This window comes from Symphalangus syndactylus, chromosome 20 (assembly GCF_028878055.3).
Source record: "Symphalangus syndactylus isolate Jambi chromosome 20, NHGRI_mSymSyn1-v2.1_pri, whole genome shotgun sequence".
Lineage (NCBI taxonomy): Eukaryota > Metazoa > Chordata > Mammalia > Primates > Hylobatidae > Symphalangus > Symphalangus syndactylus.
In genome coordinates, this window is record NC_072442.2 from 28,118,046 (window position 1) to 28,137,864 (window position 19,819).

General features: G+C 39.5%; 1 protein-coding gene across 2 annotated transcripts in view; it reads right to left on the reverse strand.

The window, feature by feature from the left end:
• TAOK1 (TAO kinase 1) overlaps window positions 1–19,819 on the reverse strand; it is a 169,195-nt gene that overhangs the window by 48,709 nt on the left and 100,667 nt on the right. Inside the window, exons 9-13 of one of the 2 annotated variants that reach the window (XM_055257474.2) lie at window positions 14,001–14,094; window positions 11,560–11,641; window positions 7,718–7,885; window positions 4,909–5,112; window positions 485–619 (exon numbers count right to left, since the gene is read on the reverse strand). In XM_055257474.2, the coding sequence (XP_055113449.1) occupies window positions 485–619; window positions 4,909–5,112; window positions 7,718–7,885; window positions 11,560–11,641; window positions 14,001–14,094 (683 nt within the window). The remainder of the gene's footprint in view (window positions 1–484; window positions 620–4,908; window positions 5,113–7,717; window positions 7,886–11,559; window positions 11,642–14,000; window positions 14,095–19,819) is intronic. The other variant, XM_055257475.2, reaches the window with a different exon arrangement.

Below are 19,819 nucleotides of genomic sequence, written 5' to 3' on the forward strand. Positions count from 1 at the left end.
AAGATGGTCTCGATCTCCTGACCTCGTGATCCGCCCGCCTCGGCCTCCCAAAGTGCTGGGATTACAGGTGTGAGTCACTGCGCCTGGCCCACATTCTTCTTATATGGAAATACCATTCATTTCTCCTCTCCCTGCTGTGCCTAAATCCAACTAATTTTAAATACTCAAACTATTTATTTCATAAATACTTCATTTATGCTCCTAATCAAAAGTTATCTAAATTCCTGTTTAGTGCCTTGTAGTTATCTTAAGTATTTAAGATATTCTAACATACTCGTTTTTTGTGTACATGTCATGAAGACATTGTTAGTTTAACATTTCTCAGAGTTCTTTGAATAACACCTTTCTCATAATAGGCACTTAAATATTAAATGAGTATTTCGCAAAATAAAACCCAAATACAAAACAATATATAGCTATACTTGAGTTTATTGCCAAGGTCCCACATGAAAAATATTTATCTCTAATTCGGGGAAGTACATACCAGTGATGCTGTCCGTATAGTAGCAAAGTGTTCTCGATTACGATAGTGTGATTTGTGACGAGATACTTGGGGTGGAGATTGTGGATCTGATGCTCTTGTTCTAGGATCTCCCTCTTCTCTGTAATTTTCTTCCTCCTAGGCAAAAAAAAAGACAATACTATGTAAGGTGAACAGTTTCTTTGAATCTTTATGGAAATTAAAGCTTAAAGACAACTTGATCAATAAATCTCAAAGACATAATTTATAAAGCAAAACCAAAAAGTAGAAATGCTGGTCTCGGCCGGGCGCGGTGGCTCACGCTTGTTAATCCCAGCACTTTGGGAGGCCGAGGCGGGCGGATCACGAGGTCAGGAGATCGAGGCCACGGTGAAATTCCGTCTCTACTAAAAATAAGAAAAATTAGCTGGGCGTGGTGGCGGACGCCTGTAGTCCCAGCTACTCGGGAGGCTAAGGCAGGAGAATGGCGTGAACCCGGGAGGCAGAGCTTGCAGTGAGCCGAGATTGCGCCACTGCACTCCAGCCTGGGCGACAGAGCGAGACTCTGTCTCAAAAAAAAAAAAAAAAAAAAAAAAGAAACAGGGTCTCACTGTGTCACTCAGATTGGAGTACAGTGGTGTGACCATAGCTCATTGTAGCTTCAACCATCCAAGTTCAAACGATCTGCCTACCTCAGACTCCTGAGAAGCTGGAACTACAGGCACGGGCCATCAGGCCAGGCTAATTTTATTTTTTTAGAAACAAGGTCTCCCTATGTTGACTAGGCTGGTCTAGAACTCCTGGGCTCAAGCAATCCTCCCTCCTTGGCCTTCCAAAGTGCAGTGGAATGAAAGGTGGAAGCCAACATGTCCAGCTTTATTTTAAATATAATTAGAATTAGAAGAAATTATTTGTACAGGGCATAAAATAGTACACAGACTCAGGATAAGAAAATGCACATGACTAGATTGACTGATTGATTAGTTTGTTGTCTGAGACAGGATCTCACTTTGTTACCCAGGTTGGAGTGCAGTGGTACACTCAATGGCTCACCGCAGCGTCAACTTCCTGGGCTCAAGCGATCCTCCCACCTCAGCCTCCCAGGTAGCTGGGACCACAGGCATGCACTACCATGCCCAGCTAACTTTTGTATTTTTTGTAGAGATGGAGTTCTGCCATGTTGCCCAGGCTGGTCTTGAACTACTGGGCTCAAGCAATCTGCCTGCCTTGGCCTCCCAAAGTGTTGGGATTACAGGTGTGAGTCACTGTGCCTGGCACATGACTAGATTTATATCCTACCGATTATATGCAAAATTGAAAAGCTTTAACATAACTTGAAAACAAAGCTGATGAAACATGTAGCCAATATAGTCAATGTTTTAAATAGGAGTAGCAGAAAATTAATTGCTCGAAGGCTCTTGGGTTTTGGAAGCAATGGAGCTATCTTTATAATACTTCTGCCATCTGTCCAAAATAAGCAAAAACAAAAACAGTTGTAAAAAATTGAAGGACTGATATCTTTCCCTGAACTCAATTTGTTAGCTGAAGAGAACATCAGTTAAGTAGCAACCAATTAATTGTGGGAATAATCTTTTATTTTTTTTTTTTGAGACAGGGTCTCCATTTTGTTGCCCAGAATGCAGTGCAGTGGTACGATCAAGGCTCACTGCAGTCTTGATCTCCCAGGCTCAACTGATCCTCCACTACTCAGTGGGCCTCCACTAATCAGCCTCTTGAGTAGCTGGGGCCACAGGCATATGCCACACCTGGCTTTTTTTTTTTTTTTTTTAACCGATGGGGTCTCCCTATGTTGCCCAGGCTGGTCTTGAACTCCTGGCCTCAAGTGATACTCCTGAATCAGCCTCCCCAAGTGCTGGGATTATAGGAATGAGCCACAGTGCCCAGCCCATTTTAACCATTTTTAAGTGGTATTAATTATACTCTCAATGTTGTACAGCTATCACCTATTACTTCCAAAACTTTTTCATCAACCCAAACAGAAACTCTGCATCCATTAGCAATAACTCTCTGTTTTGACCTCCACCCAGTCTCTGGTAACTCCTAACCTACTTTCTGTCACTATGAATTTGCCTATTTTAGATATTTTATAGAAGTTTAATTATACAATATTTGTCCTTTTGTGTCTAGGCTTTTATCACTTAACATGTTTTCAAGATTCATCCATATGGCAGCATGTATTAGAACTTCATTCCTCTTTATAGCTGAATAATATTCTACTGGATGTAAAAACCACAATTTTTTTTTTTTTTGAGACACAGTCTCATTCTGTCGCCAGGCTGGAGTGCAGTGGCATGATCTCGGCTCACTGCAACCTCTGCCTCCTGGGTTCAAGTGATTCTTCTGTCTCAGACTCCTGAGTAGCTGGGATTACAGGTGTGTGCCACCACGCCTGGCTAAAATTTTTGTATTTTTAGTAGAGACAGTGTTTCACCATGTTGGCCAGGATGGTCTCAATCTCTTGACCTCATGATCCACCCACCTCGGCCTCCCAAAGTGCTGGGATTACAGGCGTAAGCCACCACACCTGGCCTATAAACCACAATTTGTTAATACATCCGTTGATGAATAATTTGGGTTGTTTCCATCTTTTAGCCATTGTACCTATTACTTTTAGATAATAACACAAGCTGTGAAGTGAAAAAGGAAGCATTCTTATTTTTGTTTGTTTTTTGAGATACAGTCTCACTCTGTCACCCAGGCTGAGGTGCAGTGGTGCAATCTTGGCTCACTGAAAACCTCTACCTCCTGGGTTCAAGTGAACCTACCACCTTAGCCTCCTGAGTAGCTGAGATTAGAAGCATGTACTACCATGCCAAGCTAATTTTTAAATTTTTTGTAGAGACAGGGTTTCACCATGTTGCCCAGGCTGTTCTCCAACTCCAGGCTCAAGTAATCTGCCTGCCTCAGCTTCCCCAAATGCTGGAATTACAGGGGTGGGCCTCCACTCCCAGCCTTAGCATTCCTGTTAATTGTTAAAAGGAGTTACCTGACTTTCCAGTATTTTTCAGAAGATTTAACATTTTATATTCAAAAGGGTAAAGAGTAATGCAGCAAACACCCACATTTCCTAAACCCAGAATCTACAGTTTTCTACAATTACATTCAGCTTTATTTTTAAGATATAGGCTGGGTGCAGTGGCACGTGCCTGTAATCCCTGTACTTTGGGAGGCTGATGCAGGTGATCACTTGAGGTTGGGAGTTCAAGACCAGCCTGGCCAACATGATAAAACCTCTTCTCTACTAAAAATACAAAAAATTAGCTGGGCGTGGTGGCGCGCACCTGTAATCCCAGCTACTCAGGAGGCTGAGGAATGAGAATTGCTTGAACCCAGGAGGCAGAGGTTGCAGTGAGCCAAGATCACGCCACTGCACTCCAGACTGGGCAACAAGAGCAAAACTCCATCTCAAAAAAAAAAAAAAAGATATAAACATCTTGGCGCAGTGGCTCACACCTGTAATCCCAGCACTTTGGGAGGCTGAGGCGGGTGGATCAACTGAGGTCAGGTTTCGAGACCAACCTGGCCCACATGGTGAAACCTCATCTCTACTAAGAATACAAAAATTAGCCAGGCAGGGTGGCACGCACCTGTAATTCCAGCTACTTAGGAGGCTGAAGCAGGAGGATCGCTTGAACCTGAGAGGTGGAGGTTGCAGTGGGCCAAGATTGTGGCCACTGCACTCCAGCCTGGGTGACAGAGTGAGACTCTATCTCAAAAAAAAAAAAGATATAAACATTATGGATAACATAAAATTCACTTTTGATCATCACTCATCCTAACCATTTCTCACTCCCCAAAGGCAACCATTATCATGAATTTTATGTGTATCCTTCCTATTTTTTAGTATTTTATTTTTCATGTAAATAATGTCAAATAATACGAAGTTTCTGTACTTTTTCTTCTAATATTTTGAAATAGTTCCACATTCTTTTTGTATTCTCAAAACATGAATTTTCCAAATGGAGATAACAGGTTAGGAGTTAACAAGGCTTTTTCCATTACAAAAATGTTCCAAACTTCTTTTTTTTTTTTGAGATAGGGTCTCACTCTGTCGCCCAGGCTGGACTGCAGTGGTGCAATCTTGGCTCACTGCAACCTCCACCTCCCAGGTTCAAGCGATTCTCTCACCTCAACCTCCCAAGTAGCTGGGTCTATGGGAGTACAGGCACGTGCCACCATGCCTGGCTAATTTTTGTATTTTTAGTAGAGACAGGGTTTCACCATGTTGGCCAGGCTGGTCTTGAACTCCTGGCCTCAAGTGATCTGCCCGCCTCGGCCTCCCAAAGTGCTGGGATTACAGGCATGAGCCACTGCGCCAAGCCATGTTCCAAACTTCGGGACACTTCCTTCTTCCTTCTCTTAAAGTAATAGATGAAGAAAACAGTTTACCAACATTGAATTTTTTTCATTGAAATCCAAATACTTACAGGTTTTAAATGGATAACAGAACTGTTAGACATCACTGTGTGGTCTCCCTCCATCATGTCTAGCTCACTCTTGTCATCTGAGACATCTGGAAGACTGTTAACACTACTGCTTTGGCTGCTGGCACTGATGGACATGCTGGGAATGGATTGATTACTTCCAACACTATTAACTGTTCCTGTCCGGCCAACACCATGATCTTGTTCCTAAGAGAAAAGGACATTCAGTTCAGTTCAAATATTTATATATATATCTCTCTTCTGAATTCTTGATTATAAGCACCTAACATACCACTTGGCAGACAATCTCAGAAAGTTGGTCTATCACGAGAAATTGCTTTTATTTTCCAAGACCAGGAAGTTTATCAACTGTTAGTTTATTGAAAAACAAAAATGACCAACAAGTAAATCACAAAAAAATTCAACCAACTGTCTAAAACAAAGTCAGCTGATCAGTTTTGGGTGATTTTCAAAGTAAGATATTTTATGTAAATTGCTTGATATTTTAAAATAACCATTTCTACAATACATCTCATGGGGTATATATAGAGATCCTGCTCATTTCTCAATAATTCTTGGTTAATACAAATCTCTCCTTTAAAAAAAAAAAAAAAAGTACTGGCTATTCCGGGCACAGTGCCTATGGGGTAGCCCTGCTCCATAAGGAGCATTTAAAAAAAAATAAAGTACTAGAAACTTCATTGTAGTTGTTATTCTTCTTTATTAAATCAGCCTTTCATAAGTAGATTCTTCTTTCTTCTGGGAAACATAGTCTTTAGATTACCTTTCTTGTCTTTCTTTCTTTCTTTTTTTTTTTTTTTTGTATTTCAATAGGTTTTTGGGGAACTCTAGATTATCTTTTTACCACCAAATAATTTAACATTAATTCCTACCTCTTCTAGTGTAAACTAACAATTACATATTATATTATTTCAAATCATAATCATAAGAATGTTTTTCTGATGTAAACAGGCAGCTGTAGAATCTGGGCACTAACATTACAGTAGTCTTACCATACCAGAATTCTTTAAGATATGCAGAATTTAATAAACACAGACACATATGTAAATAGGGACTTTTCTTACATCCCTAGACTAACACAGATGTTGTTAACAATTTAACTACATAGAATTTTATTACTTTCACTTTATTAAAATATTTCACATATCTGAAATCATCCTAATTTTCTAGTGACTATCATTAAGAACTAAAAATAATCCCCAAACCAAAAATTGTAAGTTTATAGTCTTATATTTGACAGTTCATTATTTATTTAGTGATATTAAAAAGTGAAAAGAAACTATTACACATGGTTTCAGAATACAAAGTGGTCTCTCTCGACAGAAAGCAACAGAAAAGAATAAAATTTTATGAATTCTGATGGGGCAAAGAAGAAACAAAATATTTAGAGGGAAAAATAGCTTTACACATAATATACTTTATATGTATATTTCTTCATGAGGAAGTTCTGTAATACTTCTATAGCAAATCTGTATTTCCATTTTCCCTAAGAGGCAACACAGAACTTGGCCTTGAGAGTAAAGAGGTATGAATTTGAACCCATGTTCCTTTACCTACAGTGAGCAACTTAATTTATTCTGAGCCTTGCTTTTGGTATCTGTAAAATGAGTATTTTAGAACAGTGTAGGCCATGCGCGGTGGCTGACACCTGTAATCCTAGCACTTTGGGAGGCTGAGGCAGATGAATCACTTGAGGCCAGGAGATGGAGAACACCCTGGCCAACATAGCGAAACCCCGTCTCTACTAAAAATACAAAAAATTAGTTGGGCGTGGTGGCACACCTGTAGTCCCAGCTATTTGAGAGGCTGAAGGGGGAGAATCGCTTGAACCCGGGAGGTGGAGATTGCAGTGAGCCAAGATTGCGCCACTGTACTCCAAACTGGGCTACAGAGCAAGACCCTGTCTAAAAAAAAAAAAAAAAAAAAAAAAAAAAAAAGAACAGTGTAGATGGAATGAAATCAAGTTTCTTTGGGTGACACAGTAGAATGCCTACTTTCTCATGACTTCTGAGAGAGTACATTCAACCTTCACATTCTGTAATTTCAAGAACTTCCAAAAGCACATCACATGGAACTGGATAATCAGTCAAAAAAGGGCTCAGGCTGGGCACAGTGGCCCATGCCTGTAATCCCAGCACTTTGGGAGGCCAAGGCGGGTGGGCCACCTGAGGTCAGGAGTTCAAGACCAGCCTGGTCAATGTGGTGAAACCCCGTCTCTACTAAAAACACAAAAAATAAAATAAAATAAAAATTAGTCAGGTGTGGTGGTGCGTGCCTATAATCCCAGCTACTCGGGAGGCTGAGGCAGGAGAATCGCTTGAACCAGGGAGGTGGAGGTTGCAGTGAGCCGAGATCATGTCATTGCACTCCAATCTGGTCAACAAGAGCAAAACTCTGTCTCAAAAAAAAACAACAACAACAACAAAAAAAAAACAGTTTCGGTGGTCAAGAAATTAGAGAAGGACTAGATTAAACAAAGGTGAACAAGTTTCTTTAACAAAGGACTTCTCAGAACCTTCATTATGACATTGTGTACCATAAAGGGGTTGGATTTACAGCATGCAATCTAACATGATCAAAGATTTAAAAAAAATTTTTTTTTTAATTTTTCTTATTTCTCCAAGAAAAAAGGATCTTTTTAAATTCCTAACTGGGATTTTATAGGACCAGTGTTAAGAAAATACAACCTGGAAACCCTTGGTATATAAGGTAAATTATGGCAGGGCAAGCTGCATATGGAAAGAAACCAATAGTGAAAATTCAATATTGGAGTCATTTTTTAATCTATTACCTCTTCTTCTTCCTGTGCTTCTACTGCTGGTCCGTTATGCGCCTCCTGGAAAAGGAGTTTCTTCATCTTTCGATACTGCAGATTGTCCAGCTCTCTTACTGCATCCTTTGTCCTCTGAATGAGATCTATTAACACGGTTTCAGGGCGCTCCCGAAGAACAAATATGTGCTAGATAGGGTAGAAGGTAAAAGGTTGATTTTTTTTCAATTAGTAACAAGGTACTCCTTCTCAGACCCTAGAGATAATATCCTATGATAGATAATGCATACAATCTATAGCTACATAATTCTGTTAAATTTCTTCTATTTATAAAATTATCATTTACATACATATACTCTGTGCATACTCTTTTTCTTTTATTTGAACATAGTATTTTTGTTGGCCAACTAAAAATGCAGAGTTAAAATAACTGAAGGGTCTAAACACTAAGAATTAAGTCCAATCAGAGCTCTCAAGGTTTACATATTCTAAGAACTGATGATTTCACACAAAAGACATGTTCAGTTCTGAGTCATATTTGTTTCAACAGGAATGTATTTAATGATGGCAAATTATGAAAGATGAATTTAGATATTAGATATTGGGTTCCTTTACATGCTGCGTGAACAATATGCTTTATAAAATACTAACACAGATTAAAAGCCATTAAATTATTACTTTTTTTTATCACTAGCATTTAATATAATTTCACTTTATCAAATACAAAAAGTAGAAAAAACAATTCCACCATTATGATGATCAGTTACATTGTAATATACTTCTTTTCAGAAATTTTCTATGTATAAAATGTTTTGTAGATACATAGTTAGCATGTAAATTCCAGAAAGACATATTCTGCCATCCCTTGAGTTCCACAAAATATCCTTGAATTCTTTTTTTTTTTTTTTTTTGAGACAGAGTCTTGCTCTGTTGCCCAGGCTGGAGTGTAGTAGCGCGATTTCAGCTCACTGCAACCTCTGCCTCCCGGGTTCACACCATTCTCCTGCCTCAGCCTCCCGAGTAGCTGGGACTACAGGCGCCCGCCACCACACCCGGCTAATTTTTGGTATTTTTAGTAGAGTCAGGGTTTTACCGTGTTAGCCAGGATGGTCTCGATCTCCTCACCTCGTGGTCCGCCCGCCTCGGCCTCCCAAAGTGCTGGGATTACAGGCGTGAGCCACCGCACCTGGCTATCCTTGAATTCTTAAGACAACTTTTACCTCCTTTGTTAGCTCAAATTTATTTCTTTTTTATGCAAAGAGTTGTAACTATGAATCGTAGCCCACTGTAACCTCAAACTCCTGGGTTCAAGCAATCCTCCCACCTCAGCCTCTCAAGCAGCTAGGACTACAGGTGTGCACCACCATGTCCAGTTAATTTTATTTTATTTTTTGGGGGGCAGGGGGTAAGAGTTAAACTCCTGGCCTCAAGTGACCCTCCCACCTTGGCCTCCCAAAGCACTGGAATTACACCACTGTGCCCAGCCTCTATACAATATTTTATTCAATTTTCACAGTCATAAGTATTATTATTTTAGCTGGGCACAGTGGCTCATACCTGTTATCACAGCATTTTGGGAGACCAAGGCAGGCAGATCACTTGAGGCCAGGAGTTCAAGACCAGCCTGGCCAACAGTGAAACCCTAAAAATATAAAAAATTAGCAAGACGTGGAGGCATAGGCCTGTAATCCCAGCTACTCGGGCGGCTGAGGCACAAGAATCACTTGAACCTGAGAGGCAGAGGTTGCAGTGAGCTGAGATCATGTAACTGCACTCCAGCCTGGGTGACAGAGCAAGACTCTGTCTCAAAAACAAAAAAATAATAATTATTATTATTTCAAACTCATAAACATAATGCCTGTAGAATATTTCATCAAATGTTTGTACCCAAATCACTTAACCATTACTCTAATTTGGGGCAGCTATTTCTAATTTTTAATTCCATGATAAATAGCTTCATACATTAAAATTTTTTATTAGTATTTTTCTTTATGATAGACTGCAACAGAAATGTAATTAGTCCAAACGATAAGAAGCTGATGATAAATATTTCCTATCATTTCAAATAGGGCTGTGATAATATATACTAGGGGCCAGGCAAATGAATACTATTAATATATGCAGACTTAGGATCTAATCACCAAATACCAGTGGGCTGGGTTACTACTACATGAGTTAGAAAGGCTTCTTTTGCTTCTATTTGGCAAATGGAAGAAGCTAGTCACATTCTTCTTTTTTTTTTTTTTTTTTCGAGATGGAGCTTCCTCATATTGCCCAGGCTGGAGTGCAATGGTGTGATCTCAGCTCACCACAACCTCCGCCTCCTGGGTTCAAGCGATTCTCCCGCTTCAGCCTCCTGAGTAGCTGGGATTACAGGCATGTGCCCCCACGTCCGGCTAATTTTCTATTTTTAGTATAGAAACAGGGTTTCTCCATGTTGGTCAGGCTGATCTCGAACTCCCAACCTCAGGTGATCCACCCGCCTCAGCCTCCCAAAGTGCTGGGATTACAGGAGTGAGCCACCGCGCCCGGCCATTCTTCCTTTTTCTTTAGTTTGATGTGTACCACTATTTACAATATTGTCTTCTTCTTTCTTTCTTTTTTTTGGAGACACAGTCTCACTCTATCGCCCAGGCTAGAGTACAGTGGCGTGATCTTGGCTCATTGCAACCTCCACCTCCTGGGGTTCAAGCGATTTTTGTGCCTCCACCTCCTGAGTATTTGGGACTACACGAATCCACCACCATACCCGGCTAATTTTTATATTATTAGTAAAGACAGGGTTTCACCATTTTGGCCAGGCTGGTCTCAAACTGCTGACCTCAACTGATCCGCCCGCCTCGGCCTCCCAAAGAGCTGGGGTTACAGGCGTGGGCCACTGTGTCCGGCCTACTATTTACAATATCGTTTTATCCAAAAACATAAAACCTTATATGTATTTATTTTTTTTTGGAGAAGGGGTTTCACCCTTGTTGCCCAGGCTGGAGTGCAATGGTGCAATCGTGGCTCACCACTACCTCTGCCTCCCGGGTTCAAGCGATTCTCTTGCCTCAGCCTCCTGAGTAGCTGGGACTACAGGCGTGTGCCACCACGCCCAGCTAGTTTTTGTATTGTCAGTAGAGACGGGGGTTTCACCATGTTGGCCAGGATGGTCTCGAACTCTTGACCTCATGATCCGCCTGCCTCAGCCTCCCAAAGTGCTGGGATTACAGGTGTGAGCCACCGCGCCCGGCTAAAGTATGTTTTATCAACTTTGAAATAAGACATTGTTCCACATGAATTAAAATTTATAACTCATGATTATATTCTTGCACATATTGAGTTATTTGAATACTTAACTATATATTCTATTTAGACACGGTAAGAGCAGCTAATCAATTTGAAAAATGAAATACAAAAATTTAGTATCAAGAAAAGTTATCAGAAACAACAGTATAAAAAACTAGTATTTTATTAAAAACTAGTATACTTAATACTAATTCAGAGTCAAATAATAAAACACATTCTTTACAATCATTTCTTAGGAGTAAGAATAAATTTCAAGTATAATGGAACTGGTGGCTCACGCCTGTAATCCAAGCCCTTGAGAAGCTGAGGCAGGTGGATCGCTTGAGCCCAGGAGTTCGATATCAGCCTGGGCAATGTGGCAAAGCCCTACTTCTAACAAAAATACAAAAATTAGCCGGGTTTAGTGGCATGTGTCTGTAGTCCTGGCTACTTGGGAGGCTGAGGTGGGAGGATCGCTTGAGCCTGGGAGGTCAAGGCTGCAGGAGACGTGATTGTGCCACTGCACTCCAGCCTGGGTGACAAAGTGAGGCCTTGTCTTAAAATAAAATAAACAAATAAACTATAATAGAACTGACCTTTAAAAGTTCCTCTGACGTAGGTCGATCTTGAGGGATTTTCTGGAGGCAAGAATCTACAAAGTTTCGAAAATAATCAGACCTATTGTAAAGGAAAGTATCAAGTGAACACATTGCTATTTCCTTTAAAAATACATCCACAAATCAAGGCACGTGCCTATTGGTGGGAGGGGAAATGGAAAGGGAATGATTAAAAAAAAGCAGAGACTATATAGTTTCATATAAGTCTATGAAGATCTATCTAAAGCAACCAATGAATGTTCACCATTTTCCAAAGATAAATTCACACAGATTACTTTAAAATCCTGCTCCTACATATTTAAATATCACAACTCATATTACTATATTGAGGCAAAATGAGGGAAGCCTATCTACTTTTTTTTTTTTTGCATTCAAACCCAAGATAACATTCCTTTCTATTTCCCTTTTTTTTCCTTTTTGCTAAGCCTTTCTTATAATAAGCTCTTTCTTATAATAAGCTCTTTCTTATTTGCCCCTTGGATCGTCTTCTATATAGGATGTTTCAGAATATCACTCCATCTGCTCTGGAGAGAGTGTTTTTATACCTGAGTATTTGGTGCCCCTAAGCAAATGGATAAGACTTCCATTAAACCTAGAAAACCAATTAAGATATTTTTAAAAATGTCAGAAGTCCGTAATACATTATTATATAGTGTTATTGACAAGAGTTCAGTAAGGCAGTAAATAATTACTCCATCAATGTTTGTCTCCAGTATTCAAATAAGATTTTAAGTTCCTCGTAGGCAAGAATTCTTTTATAAATCCCCAAGTCTCAAACACAGTGTAAAGACAGTCTGTGTTCAATATATTTATTACTTATATGTATCAACTATGGTTTTAATGTTTTTGTTTCTCCAAAACTGATGTTGAAACTTAATCTCCAGTGCAACAGTGTTGGGAGGTGGGGCCTAATGGGAGTTGTTCAGGTCATGAATGGATTAATTCTGCTATAAAAAGGGCTTGTGGGAGAGGGTTCTCTCTCTCTTGCTCTCTGCCATGTGAGGACACAATGCTTCTCCCCTCCAAAGGATGCGAGTTAAAGGCACTATCTTGTAAGCAGGAGGACCAGGTCCTAACCTGCCAGTGCCTTGGTCCTGGACTTCCCAGCCTCCAGAAAGTGAGGAATAAATTTCTGTTCTTCATAAATTACCCAGCCTCTGATACTCTGTTACAGCAGCACAAAATGTACTAAACCATACCATAACAATAAACTCAGTGTCAAAAGATTTGTTCTATATAATTCTAAACACAAAGTAGAGTTATATAGAAAGAATCTTTTGGCACAGAGTTTTAGTATTATTAGTTTAGTAGAGTTATATGGCAAATTCTTAAGTGGCAAAAACTTATATGAATGTGCCATAATTATGTACTCTTTAAATAATTAAGTACCCCTAATTTATATATCTGTGAATTTCAAAATATTTATTAAATATGCTAGATATCCCCCTAGAATTTATCGAATGCTAGGTACACCTGAGGAGTTAATTTTCTACTACAGTTTTATACTGTTGACAAAAATCCTAGTTTTCTAAAATTGTCAATCAGTTGTCCGTAAACCTCTTTATATGAATGAACTAAATTTTATCAAATCAAGGAAGTCCTAGAAGGAATATCAGACAAAACTGAGTAACAAATATTATAAGTAGAGTGATCCCAAAATTTTAATTACCCGGTAATTTTGATAAAGTCAAATCATTTTACTTATATTTTTATATCATATGAATTTTTTTTTTTTTTTGAGGCGGAGTCTTGCTCTGTTGCCCAGGCTGGAGTGCAGTGGCGCGATCTCGGCTCACTGCAAGCTCCGCCTCCCGGGTTCACGCCATTCTCCTGCCTCAGCCTCCCGAGTAGCTGGGACTACAGGCGCCTGCCACCGCGCCCGGCTAATTTTTTCTGTATTTTTAGTAGAGACGGGGTTTCACAGTGTTAGCCAGGATGGTCTCGATCTCCTGACCTCGTGATCTGCCCGTCTCGGCCTCCCAAAGTGCTGGGATTACAGGCGTGAGCCACCGCGCCTGGCCTATATCATATAAATTATAAACCATCCTCCAATCAAGTATCACTATAGGTTGTAATAATAGATATATTTTAGTTATAAAATATTAATGCTTAAAGGCTATTTATTATTTAATTAGCATTAGGTATTCCTAAATTTAAAGTAAAATACAAATTCTTATAAAATGAATACTTTTTGCACTCATGTGACATCATCCATCCTTTTCTGAACTCAGTTATACGTATGCTATGAAATGGAAACATGATAAAGAATAAATATATTTAAAAGGGTAAAATACATCTATTTTAATATCTTATAAGGTGATACATTTTACCTAATTGAAATTAAATGACTTTGATAACAGATTATGAAAAAGCATTTCATTTATTCAACATTGAGCAATATATATATTAACAATACTCACCATTCATTAGACTGTAGTGTAGGGGATTCATTTTGGGCTATGTGATATAAGGCACTCATTGCATTCATATTAAATAAAGGAGGCTTCCTTTCCGCTGTAAAAGAAAGGAAACATTCCTGTTAAAATAGGTTCCAGGGGTACTCAAGTCCTGGGCATGTTTTTCTTTTTCTTTTTTTAAAATGATTTTATTTTGAAACAACCTTAAACTTACACAAAAAATTGCAAATAGAGTTCAAAGAGCTTTTTTTTCTCTTTTCTGTTTTTTTTTTTTTCTGAGATAGGGTCTCGCTCTGTCACCCAGGCTGGAGTGCAGTGGCACAATCTCGGCTCACTACAGCCTTGACCTCCCGTGCTCAAGCAATCCTCCCACCTCAGCCTCCCGAGTAGCTGGGACCATAGGTGTGCACCACCATGCCCAATTAAGTTTTGTATTTTCTGTAGAGACGGGGTTTCACCATGTTGCCCAAGATGGTCTTGAACTCTTGAGCTCAAGTGATCCTCCCAACTCGGCCTCCCAAAGTGCTGGGATTATAGGTGTGAGCCACTGCACCCAGCCTCCAAGAACTTTTTTAAGTGAATCAATTGAGAATAAATTGCTGACCTGAAGCCTCACCATCCTTAATATATACTTGAGTGTATATTTCCTATAAAGAAGAACATTTTCCTAAAGAACCATAATACAGCCATTAAATCAGGCCATTTAATAGTGATATAAGACTACCATCTAATCCCCAAACTACATTCGAGTTTCATTCAAATGTCCCAATAATATCCTGTGTAGCAATAATGAGCTTTAAGTATTGGCAGTCTTCAAGGAATTTATTTTATCCAAGTTGTCAAACTTACTGACATAAAATTGTTCATATTTCCCCATTACTCTTTTAATATCTGTAAAATCTATAGTGATTATAATCTCTTACTCCTGATATTGGAAATTTGTGTCTTCTCTCATTTTCTTTGTGATTAGTCTGGCTAGAGGTTTAACAATTTTATTGATCTCGGAGTACTAGTTTTTGGTTTCACTGATTTTCTCTATTGTTTTTCAGTTCTCTATTCAACTGATTTCTGCTTTGATCTTTATTATCCTCTACCTTCCGCTTATTTTGTGTTTAATTTGCTCTTTGTTTCAGTTTTTAAGGTAAAAGTTGAAGTCACGACTTTGACAAATTGAAGTATGGTCGCCCTTCTGTATCTGTAGGTTCTGCGTCCACAGACTGAACCAACCAACTGAAATATTTCAACTATAGACTGAAAATATTTGGCGCAAAAAAAAAAAAACCAACAAAAATTTTTTAACAATTAAAAAATTAACAATTTTTTTTTTTTTTTTGAGATGTGGTTTCACTCTTGTTGCCCAGCCTGGAGTGCAATGGCACGATCTTGGCTCACCACTACCTCTGCCTCCCCGATTCAAGCGATTCTCTCCTGTCTCAGCCTCCCGATTCTCTCCTGTCTCAGCCTCCCGAGAACCTGGGATTACAGGAGTGTGCTGCCATGCCTGGTTAATTTTGTATTTTTAGTAGAGACAGGGTTTCTCCACGTTGATCAGGCTGGTCTCAAACTCCCAACCTTGGGTGATCCGCCCGTCTTAGCCTCCCAAAGTGCTGGGATTACAGGTGTGAGCCACTGCGCCCAGCCAAAAACACAAATTTTTAAGACAGCTACTTACATGGCATTTATATTGTATTAGGTATTATAAGTAATCTAGAGATTATTCAAAATATATGGCAGGATATGCATAGGTTATATGCAAAAACTACACCGTTTTATAGGAGACTTAAGCATCTGCACATTTTGTTATCTGAGGGGGTTCTGAAACCAATCCTCTGAAGATACTGAGATATACAGGACTCTTGAATGTTCCTCAGTTTGAGGTTTTCTGACATTTCCTATTATTAGAGTTAGGCTAAATACCTTTGGCAGGAGTATCACAGAGGTAATGCTATAATTTATATCCTATGAGGCAGCACATGATTTTGAGAAGTTCTGTTACTGATGGTATTCACTTTGATCACTTGGTTAAGGCCCATGTCTGCCAGTCTTCTTCATGATAAAGTTTCTCTTTCCTCCTTTGTAATTAATAAGCATTTTGTAAGATGGTAGTCTGAATCTACATAAATATTCTGCTTCTCATGAAACTTTCAACTTTATTCTTTCATTTATTTATTGTATGGAGTCATAGATTTTTATTTTATTTAATAAGTTATATCCTTTATTTTGATGTTCAAATTATCCCATATTTGAACAGTAGAAATCTTTTTAAGCTGGCTTGTGTCTTTTGGACATGGCCCCATTATTATTTGGTTACTTTCTTGCTTTCTGGTACACTAAGATGTCCTAGCTTCATCTTGTGCTTTCTCTAGCCCAGACCCTGGATCAATCATTTCTCCAAGGGGCTGTTGTGCTAGGTGTACTTACTGCTACTGGGGTGTCACTGCTCTCAGACACGCTCAATGAACAGAGTTTGGAATATATACATGTCCATAATACATTTATACACCTATGTGTACAAATATATGATGTATATAAAATACTTATATTTGAAAACAATAAATTTACTACAATATCTCAAATTCCAATCCAACACCATAATGTTTATTTCTAGCTTTCTCTTTCCATATTTGTAAAGTCCTCTGACAATGAAAGAAACCCTGCTCTCATTATCCTTAACACTTTTTTTTTTTTTTGGGAGATGGAGTCTTGCTCTGTTGCCCAGGCTGGAGTGCAGTGGCACAATCTCGGCTCACTGCAACCTGTGCCTCCCAGGTTCAAGCAATTCTCCTGACTCAGCCTCCTGAGCTGGGACTACAGGCATGGACCACCATGCCCGGTTAATTTTTGTTTTTTAGTAGAGACGGGGTTTCACCATGTTGACCAGGCTGGTCTTGAACTCCTGACCTCAGGTGATCTGCCCACCTTGGCCTCCCAAAGTGCTGGGATTACAGGCATGAGCCACCACAACTGGCCTTTAATATATTTTTCTATCTGATAAATTCCTCCTATGTAACCAATATCCCATCTTTGTGACCATCTTCTCTCTCCTTAAGCAGATGCCCTCCTTTCTCTGTTCAAATTCTGAATCCCCATTCCACTTCACCTCTTGGTCACTAAGCCTTTTAAATGGTATACCATCAATATATCAAACCTGTATCAAACTAGAACATATCTTTTTAATTTTGTCATTCACTATTAAATTAAAAATCTCTCAATTTTATCAAAGAACATTAAACTTGGCTAAAAATCACAGAAGAGATTCACCAAATTTACAATGTGTTAGACTCTCATAAATTCAAATAACGTTTTTTTTCTTGAGTCAGATCTCACTCTGTCACCCAGATCAATGTGAAGTGGCACGATCTCAGCTCACTGCGGCCTCCGCCTCCCCAGTTCAAGAGATTCTCCTGCCTCAGTCTCCCAAGTAGCTGGGATTACCGGGATGCGCTGCCACGCCCAGCTAATTTTTGCGGTTTTAGTATAGATGAGGTTTCACTATGTTGGCCAGGCTGGTCTAAAACTCCTGACCTCAAGTGATTTGCCAGCCTTGGCCTCCCAAAGTGCTGGGATTCCAGGCATAAGCCACTGCACCCGGCCAAATATATTTTATCTCAAATTTTTATAAGCTACTACTAAACTTTTTTTCTTTTTTTGAGATAAAGTCTTGGTCTATCACCCAGGCTGGAGTGCAGTGGCGCAATCTTAGCTCACTGCAACCTTGACCTCCTGGGCTCAAGTGATCCTCTCACCTCAGCCCCCAAGCAGCTGGGACTATAGGTGCATGCCACCGTGCCAAATTAATTTTTTTGTATTTTTTGTAGAGACGGGGTTTCTCCATACTGCCCAGGCTGGTCTCCAACTCCTGGGCCCAAGTGATCTTCCCACCTTGGCCTACTAAAGTGCTGCAATTAGAGGCATAAGCCACCACTTAATTTTAAACCAAATTTATTTTAAGTTAGAGATACTATTTCTTATTATTTTGTGCATGTTTCTAAAATGTCTCTACCCATAAATTTGGATTGCTTGTGTAAAATTAATACCTCCAAAACTCATGAGGAAATTAGATGAAACTGAGATAGAAAAACTGAACGGTCTAGAAAGTAAATCTCAGAAACAATGTCCAACAATAAAATTTTCAGAGAAAGAGTTCAAATTATATATACTTATACAGAAGAGTAATCACCAAAGGGCGAGATAAATGGGTTCAAATTTTACTATTTTCATTTATTCCTCTCAATGGGAAAAATGACTATGTGTACTTTTGTTTCCTGTTTTATTTTAATTAATTTGTTTGTTTAGAAAGGGTCTCACTCTGTCACCCAGGCTGAAGTGTAGCAGCGTAATTACAGCTCACTGCAGCCTCAAACTCCTGGGCTAAAGGGGGGTCCTCCCACCTCAGCCTCCCAAGTAGCTGGGACTACAGGTGTGAGGCTACCATGCCCAGCTAATTTGTCTTGTTTTTGGTAGAGACAAGGTCTTGCTATGCTGCCCAGGCTGGTCTCAAACTCCTGGCTTTAAGCAATCCTTCTGCCTTGGCCTCCCAAAGTGCTAGGATTACAGATGTAAGCCACTGTATCCAGCTGAGAGTAGAACTATGCATAATTTATTTTCTTTTCACTAATTTTGTATTTCTATAATTTTATACCCTAAACATATATTTATGTAATTAAAAATGGTAAATTATATTTTTATAAAGATTATATAATCATGCAGCTTGAATAACAACAAACTAAGAATTTTCGGCCGGGCGCGGTGGCTCACGCTTGTAATCCCAGCACTTTGGGAGGCCGAGGCGGGCGGATCACGAGGTCAGGAGATCGAGACCACGGTGAAACCCCGTCTCTACTAAAAATACAAAAAATTAGCCGGGCGCGGTGGCGGGCGCCTGTAGTCCCAGCTACTCGGAGAGGCTGAGGCAGGAGAATGGCGTGAACCCGGGAGGCGGAGCTTGCAGTGAGCCGAGATCGCGCCACTGCACTCTAGCCTGGGCGATAGAGTGAGACTCCGTCTCAAAAAAAAAAAAAAAAAAAAAAAAAAAGAATTTTCATCAGATTAACTATAAAGAAACATGTAAACAAACCCACTCATGAAATATTATGTATTATAAGATTTGTTGGTATTAAGACATAACCAAGTAATTTCAACCTTTGTGACACTAAAGCAAGGAACAGTCATATCTATTCACAACTATGTTTATCAATGGTAAAATTGATATAAATTTTTTCTATTACCTATACTGTAAGAAAATAGTTTGCTTTAATTTGCTATCCTTAACTCTTCCAAAGTAGAAAAGCATATTATAATAAATATGTGTCCCAAGACTGACTCGGATTTGCACTGAGAATCATACCTCACATCCGTAAACCCAGCACTTTGGGAGGCTGAGGTGGGTGGATCACCTGAAGTGAGGAGTTGGAGACCAGCCTGGCCAACATGGTGAAAACCTACCTCTACTAAAAATAAAAAAATTAGCTAGGCTGGTGGCAGGTGCCTGTAGTCCCAGCTACTTGGGAGGCTCAGGCAGGAGAATCCCTTGAACCCAGGAGGTGGAGGTTGCAGTGAGCCAAGATTGTGCCACTACACTCCAGCCTGGACAACAGAGTGAGACTCTGTCTCCCTCCCACCCTGCAAAAAAAGAAAGAAAAGAAAAAAAAACGAAAATCATACCTCTAGACCTGCGTTATCTAAAAGGGTAGCTAACTAGCCACATGTGACTATTTAAATGCAAACGTATTTAAATAAAATTTTAGAAAATTCACTCCTTTAGCTGAAAAGCCATAGCTACAGAACACTTCCTTCATTGCAGAAAGTTTTCCTGGCCTGTG